Here is a 26041-nt window from a genome sequence, read left to right on the forward strand (position 1 = left end):
GAGGATTCAAATACCAACCGGTAAGTTTACAATGCATTCAAACTAAGTATAGAAAATGTTTAACTGGTTTCTATTACTCTGATGTGATTTGAAATACTTAAGTTACTTCTTCATCACAGACGTTAACTGTGTCTGCATAGTAAATGTCATATACATGATTCACACAGCATCTAAAGAGACGATATCAAAAAGAAAAATTGAGATTTGGTCAAAGGGAGATGGGATAAATGACAATCAAAAAATCAAGGTTTACAAATTACTGTATGAGCTGAAAAGGGAAAGAATCTATATTAGAAATGAATTAAAAGCTAAAGTCATGTTACCTCATAGATCTAAGAAAGTGTAAAAGGAGAAATAGCAATCCTACATCTTTACATCATAGAGGTTTAATAAGTATCAAGTTAAAAGTGTCTACTGTTAAACTACACTCTACTCACACAGACCCATGAAGCCATGATCTAGGAGGTAGATTAGCTTATCGAACATGGCTCGCTGATTTTGCCGGCTGGTGCGGCAAAAGTAGCAGAGGAATCGGCAGCAGCTTGCGATCAGCTCGCGGGCAAACCGGTCCTGCGCCTGGCACAGCTGCGTCCGTAGGGAAAGGAATGGGTACACACACGTCTGACAAGAAGAACAATCAAACGACGAATGCAAAAAAAAAACACACACACTCAAGGTTAGGTTGGTATGGGATGTTGGGTCTATGCCATGGATGGGGGAGGGGGGGTTGGATGGGGTAATCATGGAGAGAGGAAGTTAATGTCAAACCACTACAGCAAATTCCATGCTGGTGATTGGTGCTTCATCTGTGTACATATAAATGACGCAATGCATGGCACTGCACTTTCAAGAACTTCATTGTAAATAGTACCTTTAACCTTTTATTTATCCCATCTCAGAAGGATATCACTCAACTGAAGCCATGCTGGACATTTGGCATGCCCTGCTCATCTAGAAGGGTGTTTTTCTCAATACAATGCACTATCATGGTAGTATGCACCCATGTCATCACCTTACATACATTCCATTGTTCCACTACAACAAAACATGAGCTAGCAGTCTTCATACAAACTACAATGTGTACCAGCATACCGCTTCACACTTCCCCCTGCTCCAGCAGATGACTGTGTGATATTGTGTTTCTCATATAACATCACATATAAAATGGGGAGGAGCAAATATTGGAAAATATGAAAAGCCTTGAATATAATTGTAGATAACAAACATGAACATGTACAGTAGCATGATTAAATTTTATTTGTACATTTTGGAAAGACATCATTTTTAATGATCAATGCCAGCCTGCAGCTTTAAAGAAATACAAATGTCATAATGAGACCACGGAAAAGTCAAATTGCTACCACCCTTCAGATGTAAAAAGAAAAAAAAGAAAAAAAAAAGAAAAGAAAAAGAAAAAGAAAAAACATATCATAATTGTGAAGTGCATTGCTCTATATAGAAATCCCATGGTACATTGCAATTTGAAGTTGGCGTGTAAATTTTTGGAAGAAGACTATATTGCCTGTAAAGTATCCCGACTGAAACTACATGTATGTCAGACATTGGCGCAAACTTGTGGAACATCTGCAAATGGTCATGAAATGCAGTGCACATGTTGAGGAAGGGTTTAAAAATACATTATGAAATTCATCTTCAACTCATCAAAGCATTCCAGCATGCTTCTTAATTACATGTTACATTCTAAACACTCGGGTGTACTGTTTGATTCACCGCAGTTCCATACTTCATGTATCTATCCCATTCTCGCATGCTACTTGACTATGTGAAAAAAGGTTCGTAGTTTCCTTTAACTCAATCCGAAGCCAGACCCCTATATACCTCGGTATATGCTTGTATCAGTGGGAGTTCAAATTATCTAAATACATCATTTTGATTACATAATTATGGTTGATTCATGACAGCTGCATCACCTTTGCCCCATAAGTAAGACTCATTTCTCATACAGAAACTGGAGGATGCAATATACAGGTGTAATTACAAGTAAAAACAGGATTACTCCCATTTCTCAATGCTCAACTTCACGTTTGTTGGTAACTCACGCTAAGAGGCCTGTAATACTCATTAAACCTTCAATGTATGCAGTATTGATCACAGTAATTACACCTGCATTCCACAATATTCTACATATCAAATTAAACTCTTTTTTTTTTTTTAAAGGGTGAAAGATGATGCCGTATTCTGTTAGTATCATGCATGCTTGTAGAGGAAAGGAAAAAAAAGAGGGAACTATGTATCATCATCAATTCTGACTACATAATGCTTAGGCCTGACTTCAAGTGTACCATCTTGCTTCGAAAACTGGTGACAGCTACATGTGAAGGTGCGGTTGAAGAGGGAATGGTTTATAAGAGCTTTGATATAGACCTTTATCCATACAAGATACACATGATATTGGAACGTTGTTTTCAGCTCAGTAGAATTAGCAAACCTCACCATGCCATGAACAATAAAGTTGTATGCTTTATACATTAAAAAAGAAAAAAAAATCCACTCTCAACCATACTTGTAGGTAGAGCCATTCCACAAAATGCTCACACATGCATTACTGTGTTGCCTGTCCATGCCAAAAAATGGACGCAGTACGCACTGGGGAATTCGTGCAACATATACAGCAACCTCTCTGCCCAAATACAGTCCGTGAGGCAAGCACATTGCAATCATGTCTGTATGTTGGTGTCACTAGTGCAATTCCTGCGTATGACGTGTTAGTATGTGGTTGTTCAGATGGAACCATCTTTGTGTTCTGCATCTGGCTCACAAAAAGGAGGGCAACTTACAAAGTCCAATGTCACTCTGTTCTAAAAAGTATGTGATGTGATCGAAGCAGGCCATCTGGTTACGACGGCTGACGCGACAGAAGTAGCTGAGGAACCGTGAGCACGCTGTGATCAATTCACGGTTGAAATCCTGTCGGGGGGTTTGAGTTGGCAGGGGGGTTTGTGGGTACGGGTCGGTCAGAACAACAATAGGGGATTGGTATGTGTTGAGTTTTGTTTGTGAGAGATAGGGGAAAAGAGACTTTCTGAACAAGTCTCTCTGGAAATCCCCGCTCAACAAGGACAAAAAATTTTGGGGAACTACACTGACAGCCACAAAATCATAGTTTACTCACAATTCTTTGAATGTGAAACAGGAATTTTACTTCCGAAATAAAACCAACTTCTGAAATAAAACTGTAAATCATCGAAAGAAAATCATAAATCAAACGTATTGTATGTATCATATTATGTCCTAATCAAGGAGACTGATGTCATTAAGAAATTCTCATCTTTTTGGTGGCATTGCCTTTGAAAATGAATTCATCATCCTTCTGTTCATAGAGAGTGATGCATTACAGATACCAAAGCTACGTAACATCCCTTGAATTACTACCAGCTTATCATGCAACTTAAGAATGAAAAAAAAAAGTACTGTAACACTGCTTTCTTGTCTGGTAACATCAGTGACACAATATAAAATGTAGATTTTTGTCTCTCCTACTAGGATTAAAGGAAAATACAGTTTTATGTTATTATAGAGGACATCAATATCACAGACATTTACACGCTGGACCATTTCTGTAATGTATTACAAATTTATGACTGTTTCTTTTCCTACAGCCTAGTAACTAGGCATTTCATTCACCTGTTCCATCCCATTTAGTTCTCTAAGCAGGAATTCACTTAGTCATTGCTAGGTAGGGCAAGTCTCTTGGAAAACTTTGATGTTGTTTGCGGCAACTTTGGTGAACAAAACATGCATAAAATGTGAATACATTAAAGAAACGGTCTATTCTAGATACTGCTAGGTCTACCTAGTCTGTGTTTACAAGACTTTTTTTCATGTATCACCAACTATGTTTTTCATTGTGTAATTGATCTTTAACATCAAGTCTACACTTTATTTGTGTCCATCATAATTCTGTCACTATCAATTCTTACCCTTTATCCTGTGTAGGAAGATGGATATCCCACTTGTCAATGCTATAATCAAAACACATACACAACACACCTGCGAGTTCACCATTATTTCAGATTGCTCTGGCAGCTTTGATCCTATTTCTAGGAAACTGACCTGGTTCTTGGCGGGTTGTACAGGTGTAGCATTGGCAGAAGCCTGACTCTGGGTGGATGGGCCTGCATCCTGGTCACTGGTAAGCTGGACGGATGTCTGGTGCTTCTCCAGGACATTGACCATCACGTTCATGACTGTCTCATGAACACAGAGGGCGCGCATCAGATCAGGGTGCTGGTAGAATACCTTGTTATCTGTCAGCTCCCTAGATTACAACAAAAACACACAGACACACACAAAGATCCATATAAAAGTAATTATTAATTTATTATTTTTTTTTGTCTGTGTCAAAAACCGCAGGCATGGTACACCTGTACTAAATCTTCTGAACTGACTTTCACATGCTTCTCACACATGATGACATTTGACATAACATCATCATCACTTCTCCTCTGACTGCCCATCACCTTCATGAGTGAAGTTCCTGTAACAATTATCCTGAGTGATGGATGTAACATGTGCATTGTCATTCTGAGATAGTTTCAAATACTCTGTCCTGAACAGTCACAAGTGCTCTATTATACATGTATGCATGCCAAGTCATGCTTCAGAACATTTATATAGTATAGACTTGCATAAACACATTTTGAGATCAACAGATATAAAATGCAAATGCACACTGTACATGAGGCAGAAAGTGAGAAGAAAAAAAACATATAAATATCGATTGACAATCCCCTCATATAAAAAGAAAAAGGAAGAAAGACGAAGAGAACAAAACTAGGCAACTCCTCAGCCATTCACAAAGAGTTTCACACCTGACCTTTGTCTCACTTACCACAAGTGTTTGATGAGAGCTTCTTCTTCCACAGAGCCCATCTGCACGGTCAGCAGTGACCTGATTTGACCCAGAGAGGTCAAAAGGTGAACAATGTCCTCACACTGGCAGTTACTAACTACATAGGTTTTGTTCAAGGCACGGCACAGCTGTTCGGAGGGTAGGGAGAAGAGAAACACATGAATGGTAATCACAAGGCAGAATATATCCAGAATACTCCTAACAATTCATTCAGTGGCCTTTCAATCGGTCATAAGTACCAATGGTACCATACATATTGTTGAAATCACCTGCAAAATGCAGGGTAATGACTTCTGTTCACAGCAAGCTCTTGTCCAGTTATTCAAGCAATTATCTTTTTTCTTTTTCTTTTTTGCTCACAGGTACATTTTGATCTTAAAAGTAACATGTACTGTCAGTTCCCTGGTTCATTAAATTGATTCCTTATTTTTGATAATGAACCCTATTAGATTTTAGTGTTTGTTTTGGTGTTAAGCTGGGTCAACTCTCAGCAGGCTTTGATATCACATACAGCCATTCTAGGGCAGCATTTTCTACTAAATCTCCATTTTCACTAGAAAAGTCAACACAAATTGTCAGCAAATCATGATGAATTCCCTTTTTTATGCTCAAATAAAAAACCAGGACACTCATACAATGTACATGCAACTAGAATCTCTTCGACTTTCCCCAATTGGATTCCAAAACAAGGTCACCAATGCTATAATGTCATGGTCTTAAAAGGAAGATAGAGCCTACAGAAAGCAATTAAACACACAGATTGTTATTTGGGCAGGGCTCTGTTCTTTAGAAAGAAAAGCAAAGACAAAAAAACAAAGACAAATTAAAACATCAACTGACAATATACACAGAAATATCAACAGAACCGAGGAAAAACAGAACTAAAGAAACCACCCTCAAAGCAAAGAGTTCCTCAAATGTCATTACCTCTCCTACTCCATCATACTGCCTGTGGAGGAGGTTGAACATCTCTCTGACTAGTGTTGGGTCTTCGATGTGCTTCTCCTCTGCCCACTTGATCATGGTGTTGGAGATGAGGTGTGACAGAGAATCTGTAAGATATATATATATATTTTTGGAAAGATGTTTTGATTGTCAAGTTAGAGTCAAATGAACATGTGAAAACCAAATAGAGACCAATTTCATCATTCAAGAAGAAGTACAGCAGTGGCACTTTATGATAGCTGTAGTAGTACTGCCCTTCTTCTACACAAATTGAAACATTTTTATGACGTTTTAAAATAATGCTCAGTTACCACTACAGCACATGTTAAGTCATCAATGCAGATAGATATACACGTGTACAGACACCTTCCTACACAAAATAATTCTTGAAGTTCAACAAACGTTTTGATTTTGGCAAAATATGCATGTTTTAAAATGAATGAAAAGCAACTCTTCATAAAAAAGAAATGTTAATATAGAGCATCTCCACGGGCTTTAATGCACATTAGTGACAAATTACTGCAAAGATTAATTTACTTTCACTGAATAAGCAAATACTCAATAGAAGACTGTTGAAAGAGGCACAAAGCATCAACCTAAACAAAGCAAAGTCTCAATAAGGGTCCATCGCAATGTTTCCATCCCCCAGCCAAGGGTCCATTTACTCACCGCTAGAGAACTTCTCCTGCAGGGTAGACCCTGCCGCACTCGCCTCCTTTTTCTTGCCCCCGAGCCAGGAGAAGAAGCGGCGGATGAGCGACCCGCTCTCTACCCCAGTCTCCTCCTGAGTCTCATGCACACCACAGTGCATGGCCAGGGTGGTGTGGAACTCCTGCAGCACGCCCCTCAGGTCCTCCCGGCAAGGACACATGGCGCTGTCGCCCTCCTTGAAGTTCAGCAGCATCCGCATCTGTTACCATAGTTATGAGATAACAGTAACAGTACGGTCTCATTGAATGTCACATGGAGTTAACAAAGATGATGGCAGTGTAAATTCATTGTTATGCCTGGCAATGTGAAACTTTTTTTAAAGAAAAATTTTGAATCACATGGTGTTGAAACAGCTGGATGCCCTTGATGATGACAGGTTTTCACAGCTTTTAATGCCATCATCAAATCATGGTATAAAACTATGTATCAAAACTACCTGCCTGCCAGTAATACAAAGTAATTCCTTGTTAATTGTTATTATCATTTACACTGTACCTGTTCTTGAGGAGTTGATCTGAACTCTCTGGTTTTCTTGGCTGCTATGACAGGAGGCATGTCTGTGTTCCTCACTTCCAGAAATCTTCTCAGTTGATCCTGATCACGCAAGTAGAAAGAAACAACAATGGCAAGGAAACAAGCTCGAATTTTCAGGCATGCTAGTGTTAATATACAAATGATGCACAGGATAGAGTGCGTTAGTGTTCGCCGAGTGCATGTTGCACTACATTGTAAATACCCGAGAGTGAGCTACGCCTACACTAACGCCACGAAATAATCCTGTGCATCATTTGTTTTATAAAATGGGTCGAAAATTCGAAAACTAACATCATTTTTCAGCGTTTTTCACGTACCTTTGTGGGTCAAGACGTCCGAAGATGTTCGTCCCAAACTTTTACGCACGTCGCACTCGCGGAAGTCCCGCACATACAGTATAAGTATAATGGGGGGTTGGGTTTCCGGACACCCGCATGAAAACTTACTTATTTTACATAGAATATGCACCCTTTACCTTAAAGACTTGATATAGACTCCTCATATAGGCCTACTAGACAACATACTCTGAAAACGGCGTGAGAATTAAGCTGCTAAATCGTTGGATTTGCTCTTCAAAGTGACTCCATGTACGCGTCCGGTCCCATAACGCTTGGTCTACTGTACTGTACAAAGTGTACGTATAGTATACAGTGGGATACGTACGTACGCCACATATGTTATGCACAAGGGAAGACAGGCCGGCCGGCCGGCAGCCCGAACTAGAAGTTGTTTACAGGATTGACAGCGCGTACGTGTATGCATGCAATTCATCAAAGGAGCCGCCGCGCGCACAGACGATCGGCAATCTACCATAGGATTACAGGCAGTGCAATTGTACTGAAGTAAAGGAAGGAGGTGTGTCTCATTTCAGCGCTTCCTATTGGCTACATTCTTGAACCCATTTTATAAAGCAGGGTAAAATATTGTGAGGGATTATTGTGCACTGTATTCACAGTGTCCCACTATGAATGCATACTTTGTGAGTATGCTAGGAACCTCAAATTCACTTTGTGATTGAGGAATAAGAAATGTGTCTACAAGTTAGAACTTTGCCTCATTTCTTTCAATGAAATGTACCTTTGTTTCAAAAAAGATTCATCTTTAAGTACTAAGAATATTTTTCAAATTAGTGGAACACTCAAACAGTCTTTTAAAATTTCCCTTCAAAATAAGCATTAACTAAGTAATGCAGCAAGATGGTGGCCACAATATGATACATATGAAGGAAGTGTATCGATTCTCAGTGGAATGCTTCTGAGTAGAATTGAAAGAGGAAATCTCATTTTCTCATAAACCAAAGGACAAGCCTCAGTAATTTTCTAGCGAATCAATGGTGCAATTGTGGTACATTTGTATAATAATTTACATTTGCTCCTTAACATACACTACATGTACCTGAAAATTACCTCAGATTCATCACTACTAATGGAGACGCAGAGATGAATGACCTGTCTTTTTTTTTTTTGGGGGGGGGGGGGGGGGGGGGGAGGGGGGAGGTGCTTATATCATTCATGGCTTGGCAAAAGGAAAGAGAAATATAGAAAGGTGAATATGTAACTCACAGCTTGGCATTCAGCAACAAAGTCTTCAGAGAAGTTAATAATGGACTCAACACGATGCCTGAGCTGACTGTCACATAGGTGCTGGAGGAGGAAGCACATGGCTAGCTTGACCGGCTCATCCAGATGCATCTGTAGCATTCCCACTGTCTCGCTGACCCCTAGGATTCAAAGTGACCACTAGTTTGCATTATCTGCAACATTACACTTCACTTTCTACCAAAAGACAGAAGATCATAGCCTCTGTCTCAAAGATGACATTTGATACTGATTTAACATCACACATTATGTTCAAAGTATAAACAGATTTAGTGAGGAGATTTTCATTTACCCCCTTCTCTTTACTACAAGGGCATCTTCTATTGTACCATCTCAATGCCATAACATGGCTGTGAATAGGAATTATATAATGCAATACAGAAATTGGTAAAATGCTTCAACTACTGCAAGTAACTTTCTGTCTGTATACAAATGCTGTACCTTTCTTGTACGTTTCATCAAAGGTTGCTGGATCGATCAAGATAAGGAGGCTTTTCAAGTCATCATCATCAAATTCCCCTGCAAACAAAGGATAAAGGGAATACAACAGGGTTTAAAAGAGACAAGTGTAACACCAAGCAGCAGCGATTTGTGTCATGGATCAGTGTATTTCTGGTGCGATTAAAAACAACTCGTTGTTGGAAGATGTTAGCACATAATTTTGGAAATTCATGTGACAGTAGCGACATTCATGATACTGGCATTCATACATGGGCAAACCCTGTTATGCATTTGCAGTGTTGTTCACATGAAGGGAAACTAAAATTTGCATCTGCAGTAACTACCAATCAAAACCCATTCATGAGGTAATACACGTGATATTTTTCACTATATCCACATCTTCTGTAGATATCTACCGAACTGGTAACCGACTGTGACATATATGATGTGTATAGTACCAACCAAAATCATTCATGAGGTAATACACGTAATATTTTTCACTATATCCACACCTTCTGTAGATATCTACCGAACTGGTAACCTACTGTGACATATATGATGTGTATAGTACCAACCAAAAGCATTCATGAGGTAATACACGTGATATTTTTCACTATATCCACACCTTCTGTAGATATCTACCGAACTGGTAAACTACTGTGACATATATGATGTGTATAATGCTCAGTGCAGACTTAAATCAGATACTTCCAAGACAAGAGAGATGAAATGGATTATCACTTAAAAGAACTTTTTGTTAGTGGCTGATAACTCACCCATGACTAGTAGAGCATCACAGAGTTGTAATAAAGGCCTGTTTCAAAACAAAATAGTACCATTAACATGATGTCATAAACAACTCTTCATTATAATTCATCATGAAAAGTCAAAGTGAGTGCAAAAGATAAATACAGAAACAGGTCACTGCAAGTTCAGAAACTTTGCATAATGTGTTTAGAATCAGAATAGCATTGTGCCAGCAGTACTCTCCACACCTGCCACCTGTGACTTTAGAGCTTGTAACTTTCCTCTTCACAGCAGGTGTCTTGTCACTTTGACAATAGACATGAAACAAAGAGAACACTGCCAATGTATGTGAAATGAACATCCTGTAATTTTGTTTACTTCAAAGTTGAACAATATTTCCTTTTAATGGACAGGTGTTTTGAAGGCAAACAATAGATGACTCATTTGAAAATGACACTGTGGAATTTTGTTTACAACAATGGTGAAAACTAATACTGAAATGAACATTCTGGTATTTTGTTTGCCTCTAGGCTGAACAATATCCCATTTTGATTAACAGGTGTTAAATGCTAAAAAGAGATGACTCATTTGACACTGGAACTTTGTTTACATCAATGGTGAAATCCTTGACTAAAATGAACATTCTGTTATTTTGTTTACTTCTAAGATGAACAACATTCCCTTTCTATAGACAGGTGTTAAAGGCAGAAAATACAATAGAAGATGACTCATTGAAAAGTGCATTGTGGAATTTTGCTTACATCAACAGAGAGAACTTTATAGCTGATCGACAGGTGAAAAACAAAAGCACAATTATATCAATAGACCAGTAAGAATTTTGTTTGTGTTGTTTTAGTGACAGCTTGGGCAAAGCTTTTTCTAGTTATTGGCTATTTTTCAGCGAAGTAATTTTTCTCAGTGGAATCCCTGATTTAGAATACCCCAACAAGGCATGATTTTCTAGGAGATTTACAGCATGCAGAGATGTACTGCTGATTCAGGTCTAATATTGTACACATGGGCTGAATAACATTCTAATATGCACAGACTTTATCACAACTATGAGGTAATGGTAAACTCTCTAACTAATTCATAACCATATTCACAGATACCGAGAATGAAAAGCTCATCGTAATTGCAATGGCCGGACATAAAGAAAAAGTACATCCGATATCATAAGTATTGTAACACCATGTGGTAGGGTATTTCTGTAGGAATGAAAGAAGAGTTGCTCTTACACAAAGAGATTATTGTAGTTGCCACCAATGGGGTCGCGACAGTGCGACACACCATGGGCCACTGCTTCCCCAAGTGAAGAGATGACATGTTGCTTGAGGACGGAGAGGCTACAGGTGGGCGGGGCCTGTTCCGAAGCCTTGATGCTCTGACCAAAGCTCTGGTGGCTACTGCAGTGGTGTCCATTTCAAAAAGAAGAGAGAACTTTTGTTAACGCACTGTGAAAGATCCCTTAAGATTAAATCAGGTAGTTTCATTTGAATTATGTTAAGATATACACATGTATGTGTAGTTGCTACACTTTTACATGAGCTACAGTGCTGTACTTGATCAGCAAATCTTTGCACACAGTCTTCAGTAAAACTGGCACATTTGCAGGTACACATGTAGCTACAAGCATTTTCATTAATTAATTTATTCATTCATTCATTCATTTTTTCCATTTGCAATGCACTATTTGCAATGCACTATTTGCAATGCACTTTTTTCCATTAGCAATGCACTATAGTGAGTCTTCCAAGGAAATCAACTGCTGCAAGGTCAGAGCAGAACACTAAAATCAGAGAAATCATATCACTAATTTATAACCATTCATGACATTCAATTAGACAAACTTTCTCTCAAGCAACTGGAAGATATCTTGCACTTTGATAAAGATTCAGTAATCAATTCAGATCATACTTTTATTTCCCACTGTCAAACCCTCCTGTAGTTTGAGGAAAAATCTGACTGGTGTTGTTTGCATACTGACAGCTATTTTAAGGTTGAATTTGGTGCACATTAGAAGATCTTGCAAAATACACTATGTCTCTCATAACAACAAAGACTTCGACATTACTATCCACTCATAACGCTTGCTAGCTTTATCTTGACATACATGTAAATGATACTCGAGGCATATAATCATATGTTAATGAAGCACAAAATACCAGATCATACCAAATGGATAGACAATGTGATGCTGAAGTAACAACTGATAACACTGATATGATAATATAAATGTATGTGAAAACAATGAATACATGACACTTCTTCTCACCTGTCTGTGGAAGGTCCCATGTTGAGCTGTGGTCTGATGGACACACTCTTTGTGGTGCTCAGGGCTCTCTTGATGGACATGCTGCTGGAGATGTCCAGTTCATCGTCCATCGCCTTTGAACCACCAGTCATCAGGGGGATAATGAACTCATCTTGGGTCTTTAACCTGCATGTAATAAACAGCACAACAAGAACATGATGAATTGATCCTGGGTCTATTGTCTTGCATAAAATGAACAGTAGACAACATATTCCTGTTGTATCAATATAGTGTAATTTCTAAACAATTATATGTACTAGTAGGTACACTTGAGGCACTAACTCAGCTTGTTTGCAACCATTGGTACCAGTATTCCTCTTTGGCCAATTCCATTTGCAAATCCATTTTTTCCTAGCCTATTCTTTTTTGAAAGATAATCAATTTCATCTTTTCCTAGCCTATTCTTTTTTGAAAGATAATCAATTTCATCAGTCTGTCATTACTTGGATTATCACACAAAGAGTACAATAATTTGTATATTACGTCAATGCTTACAATAATTTTTAAACATGTATACACTGTACCATTATGCTATTAAACCTTCTTTGGAACAACATGGCTAAACATGATTTTGATTTGAGAATTATACACTTTGATGTAAGTTACATTTTTAATCAACTATGACCACTACAAATATGTGCAGAAAGATATATAGCCTATCCAGCAGACACACACTAGAGACAGGAAAACTACACTTTATCATTTTACTCCTATCTGTTAGCAGTCATAAGTAAAGTCCAGTCACTGACTTCAGCAAACTTCATGATTGTGACAATAGATGCTCAAAGGACAAGTTCACCTTCATAAACATAAGGATTGAGAGAATGTAGCAATATTAGTAGAACACATCAGTGAAAGTTTGAGGAAAATCGGACAATCCGTTCAAAAGTTATGAATTTTTGAAGTTTTTGTGCAGTAACCGCTGGATGAGAAGACTACTGCAGTGTATGTATAACTTAGATGTCACATGCGTACAACAATATAAGGAAAATATAAAGAGAATTTCACAAAATTCCATCTTTTGAAAAAAGTACACATTCCCCTGACTCGTTACCGACAAATGTTATGGGTAATATTATTCCCCCCGTCTTTAGAAAGAGGCAAGTCAAGTGCTCTTTTATTATGTGAAAAAAGTGAAAATATGTTGAATATTCTTTTACATTTTCTTTATACTGTTGTACGCATATGACTCACAAGCTGTAGTAGTCTCCTCATCCAGCAGTTCCAACACAAAAATTTTAAAATTCATAACTTTTGCATCGATTGTCCAATTTTCCTCAAACTTTCACTGATGTGTTCTACTATTATTGTTGCATTCTCTGAATCCTTATGTTTATGAAGGTTAACTTGTCCTTTAATATGAGGCTCTGCTAATCATTTCATTGGGATCCACTCCAGAATTTTATAACACAATACCATGTATAAAAGACCCATACCTTGCACTGACGTGGGTTTGTAGATGAAGAGCGTGGAGCAGCTTGTAGTATCCCCTTCTCAGAGGACCCGAGATGTCTGTGAACAATGTATTAAAGGGACAGAAGGATTGAACACAGGTAAAATCAATGCATCTTTTGTAGAAATAGACAACCACAATATACTACATTATTTAAAGTCGCCATCAAATTCATGGAAGAAGCCAAGTGTGAGTGATAAGCCCATACAGATTTTGACACAGCCATGGAAAAAAAAAAATCATACATTTCTTCTTCAGATTAGGCCACTGCGGTAGATCTGAAGATGTTAACAATCAAAATCAAAGTTTTGCTCAAAGAAAAATTGGGCACAGATATGACCCGTCAGACTGATTTCATATCAAATCACCAGCTCAGATCTTATAAAGATATGTACTCTTGACCAGGAAGAAAATATTTTCATTGTTGCTTATTAACTCCCGTATGATTTAAATGGCCTCCAGACATCTCCAAGAAAGACATTTTCAAAGGGAAATTTGATGTAGACTATTTCTGCTACTCTAAAAGTATAAAAGATTGTGAAATTTTCTGAGCAGAAGCTCTCAAAATAACATGATTATTTTCACACTTTGGAATTCTGAAACTAATCTGTAAATGGGCTGATCTTTTAAAATACGCTACAAAACTTTGTCCACAAAAAACCCCCAAAACCAGAAACAGGATTATACACTGTACTCACAGGGACACTGTAAACAGTACATCAATTGATCCTCATTGACATGATTGACCAAGGCATGGGCAACATGGTGGTTACCATGGGAACAGACGCAGCAGTACAACTTCAAGGTGTGTGAGTGAAATCTGGAAGAAAGAATATAATGTGTGAGAGATTCACATTTCCTCACCTCAGTTTTATTTGGATTAGTTCAGTTTAATCAGTCACCTCATATTTGTCCACTTTTCATTCCAATTTTCATTTCCAAAATCAAATACTTCAGGGAAATTTGAAATTCAAATATCTGAAATGAGATATATCATTGTTTTCATTTGAAAAAATACATAGCATAACTCAAGAGTCTATTAATCAAAACTGCTTGCTGTCATCGCAACAACAACAACAACAATATATATATATATATTTGAGTTGTACGTTGACACTAGTGAAAATAAAATATTTGTGATCTTTAAAGTGAACTGGGTGGCATTAAATTTTTGTCCAAACTTGAACAACACAAGTATATCAACTAGATTTGTCCAACTTACATGATGATCAAGCATTAGGTCAGCAGCATAAAGATAATGTAATTGTTTAAGGATATCTACGGGTAATAACCTTGATAACAATTCAACAAAATGTTATGGCCATTTAATGTTACTGGACATTACTTTTGATGCCTTCACATGGTGTAACTGAAACTTACTTGAGCAGGTTTTCATTCTCCACAAGCTCCAGAATGTCCATACATCTGTTTTCCTCTGGGATATGAACTCCCAGCCATGACACTAATGCATTAAACAAACAAACAAACACAGAAGCCAATGTACAAACAACAAACATCCAAATATGGAAAAAACAAACAAACAGAATCTCTCACATTACAGCAACAAAATCAAAAGAATTTATCTGACATTACAATGGGCATGACAACATCAATTTAATTCATTAATTTCATAACAGCAATAAAACCAATATTTTATGTACACTGATTAAAGCCCAAATGTGATGAAGGCACTCTTTCCACGTATGAATGAAGCACGAAGAATTGTTCTGACTGTAACAGTTTTGATGGCGCACTGCGCACAACTTCAATGCATTTGACTTGCATGCTGCTTTTTGAAAGGTGAAATAATGTTAGTGATCTCTCAAGTAGACATGAAAGCCTGCCATACCTGATTCTGGGCACGACACCAGCCATCCGTTGTTGTCGGAAACCTTCTTGGTTTCCACCTTCATGGTCTGCAAGGGCGCCCTCGCCCAGGTGTTGGTGTGCATGACCTGCACCTGGACGCGGGACGGGCACTGCGGCGTGGGGTTGTGGGCGTCACCTTTGAACCAGGCTGCTGACAGAGGAAGACAGTTCTACACATTCACCACAGGAGACAGGAAAAAAAAAACAACCAAGATGAGGAGATACAATAGTTTAGTTAATGCCTGCTTAATGCAAAGTCTTTCTTTACATGTACCAAGGGGTACTCACAAATCTGGACTGAATACTGTTGGAACTTGTTTTCCTGGGCATTTCAACATGTTGTCACCTAGCACTATGCGACATGTAAGATGAAAAGTTGAGATGATGCAAAGAAGGTAAACATAGGCTGTCACTATCCAGGATGTGGAATTTTTTACATCATGTACAATGTAACTGAGTGACATGGCAAGTACAGTGTAGCAAACAATATCCTCACTACTGAATGCACAATGTTATTTTCAAATGCAGCTCTGCTCTGTAACACACTGAGATACAAGGGGGTTCCAACATTCACATACATCTATTGAAAATCTGTCAAAATTCCAGGATCCTTTCAAGGATTTGTACTCTGTATGTTATATTCATTTCATAAGGCAAAACTTATTTCCAATTGGGGATCCTTTCATGTTTTTTTGATAGGTCATGGAGATACTTAATTTTTCAGTGAGCCTCCTGTGGAATAATGGAGATATGGGAAGAAAACAAGATGTAACTGTCTGGTTTGCAAAAAGATATAATCAATCCAGCTACCACACTATGCAGAATATCTAAGCACTGAAACACAGTAGAAGTTTACAATGTCTGTGAATGAATAAATATGCCTCTTTGTTGGCTACAATGAAAGCGCAGGACATCCTCCAAGATTTCCTGAATGCATGCAACATGTAGCAGTTTAGGCTGCTAAGCACAAATAAAAATTAGTCTTAACTCATTGAAGACGAGTCCCGAGTATATTCAGGCAGGTGTATATGAGAAATGTGTGTTGTAGCATTATCAGCCTGTCCTGAACAGGTTAGGGTAAAAGCTTCTCAACAAGAAAAAGCAATAAAAGCAGCATATAGTTTTAAGCATGTTTAAAACATTGATTTTACTGCTACATGTACTTTATACTTGCTTCAAGTGCCCTAGGACTTTACATCAAAATCTTGACTCTTTTTGACTGAAATATAAAATGATCTACAATGTAGTCAACAAGAACAACAAACTCACAGCTATGTATCATGGATCCGAGGACAGGATAGTACAACAACATGTGTACACAGTACCATACATGTATAGTCAAAGGTGTCCATGATAGTCACTCTAGGGTACAGATAAATTGACCACTATAACAGGTTAGTATGCACTGTAAGATGGACAACTTTGGTAAACTTTAAATAATGGCAACTATATACAGATGGTTGCTGATAGAATGATCGCCACAACAATAAATCTCACTGTACAAAAGCACGCAACATTAATTAATGCCTACAAAAAAATGAAAGCATCTTTAAGAGTGATATTTTGCTACTACATGTACATGTACAATGTAACTGGCTTTCAAGATATACAATTGTATACCTGTACATATGAACGTTAAACTACATGTACATTGTACCTTTCAGGGGTTTATTTGATGCTCAGAGATATATATCACTGATAGTTACTATGAACACTTTGTGGAATCAGAGCATTTAACATTGATTTGAAATGTACCATGTAATGGTTTTTCTGTATATGGCCTACATGTGATACGACACCAATGCATGTCTTAAGGCAACATGTTGGTCAATTTCACAAGAATTGACTAACAAAAGTTTTATCAGGTGTTAGAGTGAATGTTAAATGTACTGTCAAGCCTAGCATTATTATATATTATTGCAAATGAAGAAAAATACATATAAACAAAAATATTGGGGAACTGGAAAACAGGTAGTTACAATGAATGTTTACAGAGCTGGTCAGTCTTTCCTGAGCAGCATGCATTGTAGAGAGTGTAAACAAATTTGTGTTCTATAAATTTGTATTACCGGTAATTTGAAAATGACAATAACTGACTCCAGTACAACTGATGCACTCTCTAATGTAGAAGTAGCCTCTTCAAATCAGGACAAGAACACAAATCCTGTGTACACACTGTATAACACTTGTGAAGATGTACAGTGTACTTATGAAGGGCCATCTTCTACCCAGAAGCTTCATGTATACATAAATCCCAATAGTTGCAGTAGCACAGTTGCTATGGGTATTGCTCACCTCATTAAGGTGTGCACAGGCAGAAAGCAAATGCTACAGATAGCAAACAGCATCAGTTTCAGCAGCAGCAAATAAACAGCTTTCTATATAAAGCATACCATTACACATGTCAAACCAACTGGAGATGATCTGACTTCGTTACAGCACTAATAATCCATACACAACAGCTCGGGTTTAATTAGTCTTGCAATTTAAAGGTTAATTAGTACACAGACCCATATTGCGGGAAAGGGGATGTATACATGTACATTGTATGTATGCACTATTTCTATTCCTACACATGCTGATAGAAAGATGCGAATAGATGTAGATGGAATGCGCATCGATGAGTAACTGACGAGTGATACATTGTACCTGATTGGAGCTCCATCTGGCGTGTTCTGACTGTAAAGAACTAGACCTCCTCTCCAAAATCTGTGTTTACACGGTTTTAAAACATGCACAAACATCATCTTCATTCAGGAACAGTGGCCGACACAAACATTTTCTCACAATTCAGTACATTTCATATTCTATTACGGATCTTAAACGACATCCAACATGCAACAACAGGGTTCTACACAGAATGCATACTTGATATTCCAAGGAATTCCAAGTTTGACTCAAGGTACACCAGTAATGTTTATAGTGGGCACAATGTGTGTCTTTTAATCATAATGCCATGCATATTTCTATGCTTTCAATGTGAATCTTGTAAAAGCCAAAGCAAAGTGCAGCCAGCAAACCTCTCTCATCCAAGAAATCATTTAAATCTGGTCATATGCTACACAACAATCTTTATTGGCATAAGTCATGCTACATAAAAGACTTTAGTACTAAGTCTGCAATATATGTGAATAATTTATTCAAACAAATGAAGGCAGTCAACAAAACTTAAAAAAAACAAAACAAATAGAAGACAAAGACAGACACATACTCCCAGACATTTGTCATGGGTACATTGAAGATTACATTTAAAGATATACAATCAACTGATTGCTGGCAGTTTAACTTAAGGTTTATAGAGAAGTTGACTGTATATAACCAGTTGTGCACAGATCACAAAAAAAAAAAATGGTATAAAAAAGAAGAAAGGATACTGAATATAGAGCAAAAAACAAACAAACAAACAAGACATTAAAAGTACACAAGAATATCAAAATCAATCATGAATAAGGACAGAAAACTAATTGTGCAAATTGGTCTCATTTTGATTGCTTTTTTTCCCCTATGCTTTCTCTTTAGCTCAATTCTGTAGATCACTGCTTTTCTGCTCCACTTTTTTTTTACAAGCTTTCATTGATATTTACTACTTTGGGGTAAGGTACCCCAGCCCCCTCACCTTAAAAAAATGTTCCATGGCCCCTGAGAGAAAAAGACGGTCAATTTACGAGGAGTGGAGTGAGAGAAAGCACAAGGTCAACATACAGTGAGTAGAGTGACAGAGAACACATGACCAATATACAGGGATGTGAGAGAAAGCACAAGGTCAATATACAGTGTAGAGTACTGTAAAACGAGGAATGTTCGTGTGAATTTTGATTTCGCGAATTTCGCGAGTACCGACATTCACGAAATTAAAATGCACGTGAAAGTTCATGCCTACACGGCATGCATTAGATGTCAGTTGCAATTCGCGAAAATTTCATGCTGCAAGAAAGGCCATCGGCTCCAATTCGCGAAATTTTCATGCCGCGAATATATCACGTTTTACAGTATTTAACAGAAAACACATGGTCAACATACAGGGAGTGGTGTGAGAGAAAGCACAAGGAAAATATACAAAGAGCAGAGTGACAGAAAGCACAAGGTCAATATATACGGAGTGGAGTGATAGAAAACTGAAGGTTGACATACACAGAACAGACGGTGAGAAGACGCAAGGTCAATATACAGGGAATGGAGTGACAGAAAGCACAAGGGCAACATACAGTGAACAGAGTAAACAGAAACACATGGTCAGTATACAGGGAGTGGAGTGAGAGAAAGCGCCAACCTTTGTTCTTCCGAGCTCAAATTGGAGCATCTCCTTGCTGGTAGGCTTCACAAACACTGCTGGAAACAGCTTTGTCTTGGGCTCCACCTGTGGGAAGTCACATAACATCAGGGGAGAAGTAAGAGAGATAGGTGGTCAAACTTAGTGTCCTTAGTCTCTGCACTATGTTGACATTAACACCAATGTTACAAATAGGACCGTCAACTTTAGAGCTCACATCTTGAGGAATGTAAAACATGATATGGTATTTTGGCACTTCTCTACATGATGATAAACTTGAGACTACAACATGTATCTGACAGAAGACAAGAAAGAGAAATAGAGATCTGAGTTCATACATAATATCAAGCATGTTATATCTTGACTTAATGGATACAACTGTCATTTTTCAGTATACACAGCTACATTAGTAGCAAAAAAAAAAAAGTAGATATAAATGGATGAAAGATATAATGTAAAACATTTATTTTCAAGACATCAAGCATACACATCACAGTATGCTACAGATTCTTCTGCTGCTTCCAATTATTCATTTGCTGTATTTCAATATGGTTAAAACACACACACACACGCACACACACACACACACACACATAGTCAACCTTATCGATCAGGGCTCTTTTCCAGTGAGTCTGTACATCAGTTTACAGTGCAAAACAACACATAATATAGTACAGAATATAACATCCATAAGAGAAAGAACATGTTGACAATGTAAAGGAACGAGAGAGGTTATAATGATTAAAGTAAAAGAAGGGCATATTTACAGCAACAACAAAATAAGAAATACATTTTGTCTTATCAATGTGCTCACTCCTACCTTAATTGTAGTACTGGCTCACTATGTTGTGGCACCTAACACTAAAACATTACAACAAGTTTAAAACTCAGGTTATGGCATAAGATTTTCCCCAAGTTGCACTACAATTCTGTTACCGGCACAATAATTACATTGTGCATTAAAATAAAAATCAAGGAAAACAGCCAATGAAACACGAGTTATGACTGGATAAAGAAAGAGAGAGAAAGAGGAAGGGAGAGAAAGAAAGAGATTGACAGACAGACAGACAGACCTGATACTTTGTGTTGATGTCCCTGCCGTTGATGGTAAACCACAGCTCTCCATTTGATGCATCCACAATGCATCCAACCACCAGACCGGACGAGATCCTGCGACCTTCTGGAGTGATAAGCATGTCCATGTGATCTCCTACACACACAGTGAAGCAGTCTCTCCGCTTGGAGCTGTCATTCAAAGTATGCCAAACAAATACCGATTGTTAGCGAATCATCTCCTACCCATACCTCAGATATCACAGTCCTGCTGAATAAAATCTACAGTCAAACCTGCCTTAGCGGCCACCTCTCTATAGCGGCCACCTGTCTATAGCGGCCACTGAAAAATCCCCCCGAGAGAAAAGCCATGTTAACGACCCTGTGTATAGCGGCCACCTGTCTAACGCGGCCAGCGGCCACAAATTTTGTTTCCCGCGGTAGATTTTAACCTGTCTATAGCGGCCAAAAACCCGATGGAGCCGTAGCCGAGCTGATAATTCAGGGTGTTTTTCTGCTTTTTAGCCATGCCAGTCATTTCTGGGCAACATTCAGTGATCGCCACCGTTGCATTCATCACTTATTCAGTCACAATAATGCACTAATTCATGACTGTGCACATGCTACATCTAGTGTACTGTGCAACAATTTCATAAACACCGGCATTGTTCTATGCATGATACACATGTGTGCATACGTACACACATAAATGTACATGTATATACAACGATGATACATGTACATGTAGGCAATGCACACAAAGTTGGATTACCTGTCTATAGCGGCCACCTGTCTATAACGGCCACTTTTTCCGTAACCCTTGGGTGGCCGCTATAGACAGGTTTGACTGTATTTCTCTCAACTTAATTGTAATTTTCTTACTGCTGAATGTCATATGTTAACTGGATGTTATCATCATGTTATCTTGGTATGAATTGCACAGCACTTTCCAACTGTTTTTGTACATTAAGAAGAATGCCAACTTGAAGATAATATACACAATGTAGTTTACCTGAAATTCACATGAATACACAGAACATTATGCAAGACTGCTGAGAAAATGTTTGCCATGGGGCATTGGTTTTGAGAATCACATTATAGAAAGTTGACTTATGATATAAATGCAATTCATCTCCTGTTCTTTGGAGGGATACATAGATCTAGTCCTCAGCACATAAATAACTGCACAAGAAACAGTAAAAATGGCTACATTACCTCTCCTGCACTCCTCCATTCTCTCCAAGCATGTTGACTGTCACCTCACTGGTCTTGGACACGTCAAAGTGAGGACTGTAGTGGTGGTAACCGGGGGTAACCCAGCCGACGTGGATGTCTGTTGGGTCCTGTCCAGGGAAGATTCTGACCGAGTAGTAGTACCTGGTCATCATGCTGAGATCGATGGAGTCCGCCTCGCTGATGTCGGACATTATGTCAAGGGACTTGCTGAACATATCAAAGCTACTGCCCATTGAGTTCAGTTTGGCCAGTCGTGGACGTCCGTGGTTGTCAGACCCAACCGATCCTTCATTGTCACTTGGTGGTTTTAAGGGTATATACTCCCTGGTCAATGTGCCGGGTGGTGAGGACTCTGGTGTTCTGAGTCGGTTCTCGGATTTCTTCCCACGCCTCGCAGCACCAGGACTACGCTGGCCATCGACGTCATACCCAGTGGGCTTGGCAAGGGTGTCCTCTGGGTGCTTGGCTGCGGAGTCCATGCTGGCACTCTTGGTGAACTTGCTGCGCTTGGATTTGGCCGGGGAGGGGCCGCCTTTCTCAAATGAGGAATCCGGTGACTGGATGGTGGAGGTCTCGCTGGAGGCAGCGCGAGACATTGGAATCTTGCGGCCAAGAGGCAGTGATGCCAGCTTCTTCTTCTCCTTCTTGCTCAGTTCTTTGGCATCACCATTGTAGCCATTCACTCTACTGTGCTCTGTATCAATGGCATCGGTGTCTATTACCTTGTGTTCTGTTGAACAGAGACAAACAGTATCGTAAGAATCTCATGAAACACCAAATGCATGCTCCAACAATTCCAGATTTGAAGACATTGTTATACATCGTGCATTTAGGTTCAATTTTAGCAATCTTTCTGGATCAAGGGCACATTGTACCTGAAATCATGGAAAGGAAACTTTATTAAAGCAGAAGGATGCAAACCAACATCTTTATGTCTTAACCGACTTAGCATCGCACCACATAAATGCATCATGCCCCCATATGTAATGGAAGGTACACTTCAATATGTAGCAATGTGTAAAATGCACCTCGTGACGGAATAAGCCATTTTACGAGTTGTCAAACTTTACAATCATATGAGAGTACATTTCAATCCATCAGCTATGAAAACCTAACAAATAAGATTATTTAACCCACTAAAGATTCTCTTAAGATCAATTTCAGCATCTGCAGCAGCCCTCTCCAATTCTAAATTTCACTGTACAGATACAATGTGCGACAGCAAACAAAAGTATTACCCATCAATGGAATTCAATGACAAAATTTATTCTGATTGATACTAACAATAATGAATAGATTGAGATAACATGGAAAATATTAAATGCATAATGTATATAAGTATGCGCATCATGCATATCTTGTGATAATAGAACAGCTGCAGCCTGTACACAGTACTACCTGCAAATGTATGATAATCAGACTGATTTACAAGCTCTACAGCATGGCAAAGTACATACAATACAACATGCACAAATGCACGATACACTGACTATTTCATGCACTCATAACTGCACAGTCAAAAGTAAAGCAGGATACAACTGAGGAGGAAGTCATTAGTATTGTACTGTAATGATCATCTGAAGAAATGGTACCAAAGGAAATATTTTATTCCTGTTATGCATAATATTTTTCTCATATCCTGAACACTTTTAGCCTGAAGCATACATTCTTTAAAAAAAAAAAAAGTTATCTAAAATGTCTATTCAATAGTGCATATATCAGTTGAGAGATTTATCATGCTAAAATAACTTCAGAGTTCAGTATATAGTTCCCTTATTTAAATGTCCGAAAGAGTGCCGGACAACAACATTTTTGGTACAGTTCTCAATGTGGTATTAATGTGCATAAACAGAGATGGAAATGAAATAATACTATATCAAATTACATCTACTCATTCTAGGACTGGTTTTCACAGCGACTTGCTTCCAACAAGGAAGCAAAAAAAAAAAAAAAAAATTATATATGTATGTATACATATTGTTTACTAGTCATGTTTGTTTGAAGCAACTTTTGAAGGTAAAGCAGAGCAGGCGGATGCTTTTGAAGCTGGAGATGTACAGGTACTTGGTACAAATAAGCAGGTTATAAGTTTTGCATACAGATTAGCATATATACATATTCATAAAGCCCATCATGCACTTGATATGAGTGGTGAAATTTGCTGCAGAAACTGAGTATGAGTATCTATTGCAATTCCATTTGCACATTTACAAATAGAAGACAACAGGGCATTTTAATTGGATACGTTACCATATCAGGCATGACAATCCCTCTATGTGTAATGTGATGATTTATACATTTCATGTGCTCCTATGAAAATGAGAGGATCTTGACATCAATGAATAGTGTCTGTGCTGTAACATTGATATCTCATTTTATGTTTGTATTTCCTTTGCACTTTAAAACAAGTACTGTCTACAATATGCCTTTAAATTACCTGCATCTTATGAATAAGTTATCAAATGCACAAGCTCTGCTTTTCAGTAGATCACTCTTTTTCATCACTATGCTTACCTTTAGTCACTATTGTTCCTCTCATTCTCTATCATATTCACTTCCACATATATTTTGTATTATACATTACGACTCGTACTTTTTACACAAATTGTTAAGCATAATCATTTGTCAAATGTATACTTTGTATTAAAACAACCTTTTGTCTGATAGAGATGAAGTATAACTGAATTGAATCATACTGACTTCTTGGCCACTTTACGTTTTGATCTGTATGAAAACCATTTTTGCCCAGGTTGTCTCACTTTACAGTAGGTCTTAAGTGTTTTGAGTGTGTATAAGATTAGTTACACACTTTCACTACCAGTGTCAGGTGGAAAAATCTTAAATACATGCTGTATACATCTTCTAAAAGCAATGTTGACCCATCAATTCTTTTAAATGTCAATGTCCAGTGGTCATGTATATGGTGATGACTATTAGTGGAATATACTTCATTCAGTCCCATAGAGAGAAGGAGCCAGCACATACAGAAATAGTGAAGAAAAAAAATCGAGAATCTGACACTGTGGACATTAAGTATTAAATCAGAATGCAAAAAGGTGATATCCAGAGTCCAGTGCAAGACAGGATCGACCAGAGAGAAGTATTTCACGGGCTGAGACAAAATGAAACATTCAATCAGTGCTTTACCTTCACCCAATATCAACTGTACCACATCAGGAATAGCTGGAAGATGTTTTGGTGGTAAGACACAAAAATGACGAATGACATTGAACAATGAACAACTATCAGGTTCATTCAAGGGTGAAACAATGGCACGGGGGAGGGGGGAGGGGATGGGGCTATGAAGAAACTATATGGAGTGGGATGGGCACAGTATGCACACTGCTGGACATTGTGGAACAATATTAATTAATCTCATTTCTCTGCTAATCTCTCCTGAAAGCAAAGTCACATACATAGCATGTAGTATTTCAATTCAATTTCATTTATGGTTTCTCCTATTTCTCAAAAAGATACATTTTTTACAATGTTATGAACATACAACTGACAAGACATCATGTAAACTAAGAAATACTTGGGAAGACAAGAAAAAAAAAGGAAAAAAGAAGGAAAAGAAGAATGGAAGGAAGGAAAACTTTTGTAGTGCCAGTTGAAACAAAGCATCCTGTATCACCCGTCAAAAATCTGATAAAACCTTTTCTAGTTCCTTTAACTCACTGAACATTCATTTCACATGAATTTTATCTAGAAGTAGTTTTTTTTTTTTTTTTTGGGGGGGGGGGGTGCACACACAAGGATGTACCTTTAGACAATAGAGCAGGTTACCCACGAAAGAAAAACACATTTCATGCTGATGTATTATCAAGACTTATAAAATATGAAAGTCTATCATGGCTAAAACTTTTCAAAAGCTACATCTTCTCTGGAGAAAGAAAAAAAATCTAAAAAGTGACATATTTCAAGAGAGTTTTGTAACTGACTTGGACAAGACAGCACACAAAATTTTACACGGAGGACATTATTCTCACAATAAAAT

At 38.0% G+C, this 26041-nt stretch overlaps 1 protein-coding gene across 1 annotated transcript in view; it reads right to left on the minus strand.

Annotated features, from left to right (window-relative positions):
• Window positions 1-26041, minus strand: part of LOC139728602 (ryanodine receptor 2-like) — a 326287-nt gene that overhangs the window by 124600 nt on the left and 175646 nt on the right. The window contains exons 38-56 of the mRNA XM_071639541.1: window positions 22024-22774; window positions 20829-21000; window positions 19756-19842; window positions 18135-18194; window positions 15466-15655; window positions 14997-15078; window positions 14315-14436; window positions 13600-13675; window positions 12125-12289; window positions 11088-11255; window positions 9879-9916; window positions 9103-9180; window positions 8626-8783; window positions 7025-7123; window positions 6488-6728; window positions 5801-5925; window positions 4853-5001; window positions 4075-4279; window positions 438-621 (exon numbers count right to left, since the gene is read on the minus strand). Of these exons, the coding sequence (XP_071495642.1) occupies window positions 438-621; window positions 4075-4279; window positions 4853-5001; window positions 5801-5925; window positions 6488-6728; window positions 7025-7123; window positions 8626-8783; window positions 9103-9180; window positions 9879-9916; window positions 11088-11255; window positions 12125-12289; window positions 13600-13675; window positions 14315-14436; window positions 14997-15078; window positions 15466-15655; window positions 18135-18194; window positions 19756-19842; window positions 20829-21000; window positions 22024-22774 (3150 nt within the window). The remainder of the gene's footprint in view (window positions 1-437; window positions 622-4074; window positions 4280-4852; window positions 5002-5800; window positions 5926-6487; window positions 6729-7024; window positions 7124-8625; window positions 8784-9102; window positions 9181-9878; window positions 9917-11087; window positions 11256-12124; window positions 12290-13599; window positions 13676-14314; window positions 14437-14996; window positions 15079-15465; window positions 15656-18134; window positions 18195-19755; window positions 19843-20828; window positions 21001-22023; window positions 22775-26041) is intronic.

Source organism: Diadema antillarum, unplaced genomic scaffold (genome assembly GCF_040938485.1).
Source record: "Diadema antillarum isolate AM-2024a unplaced genomic scaffold, OU_Dant_1.0 seq00000187_RagTag, whole genome shotgun sequence".
Lineage (NCBI taxonomy): Eukaryota > Metazoa > Echinodermata > Echinoidea > Diadematoida > Diadematidae > Diadema > Diadema antillarum.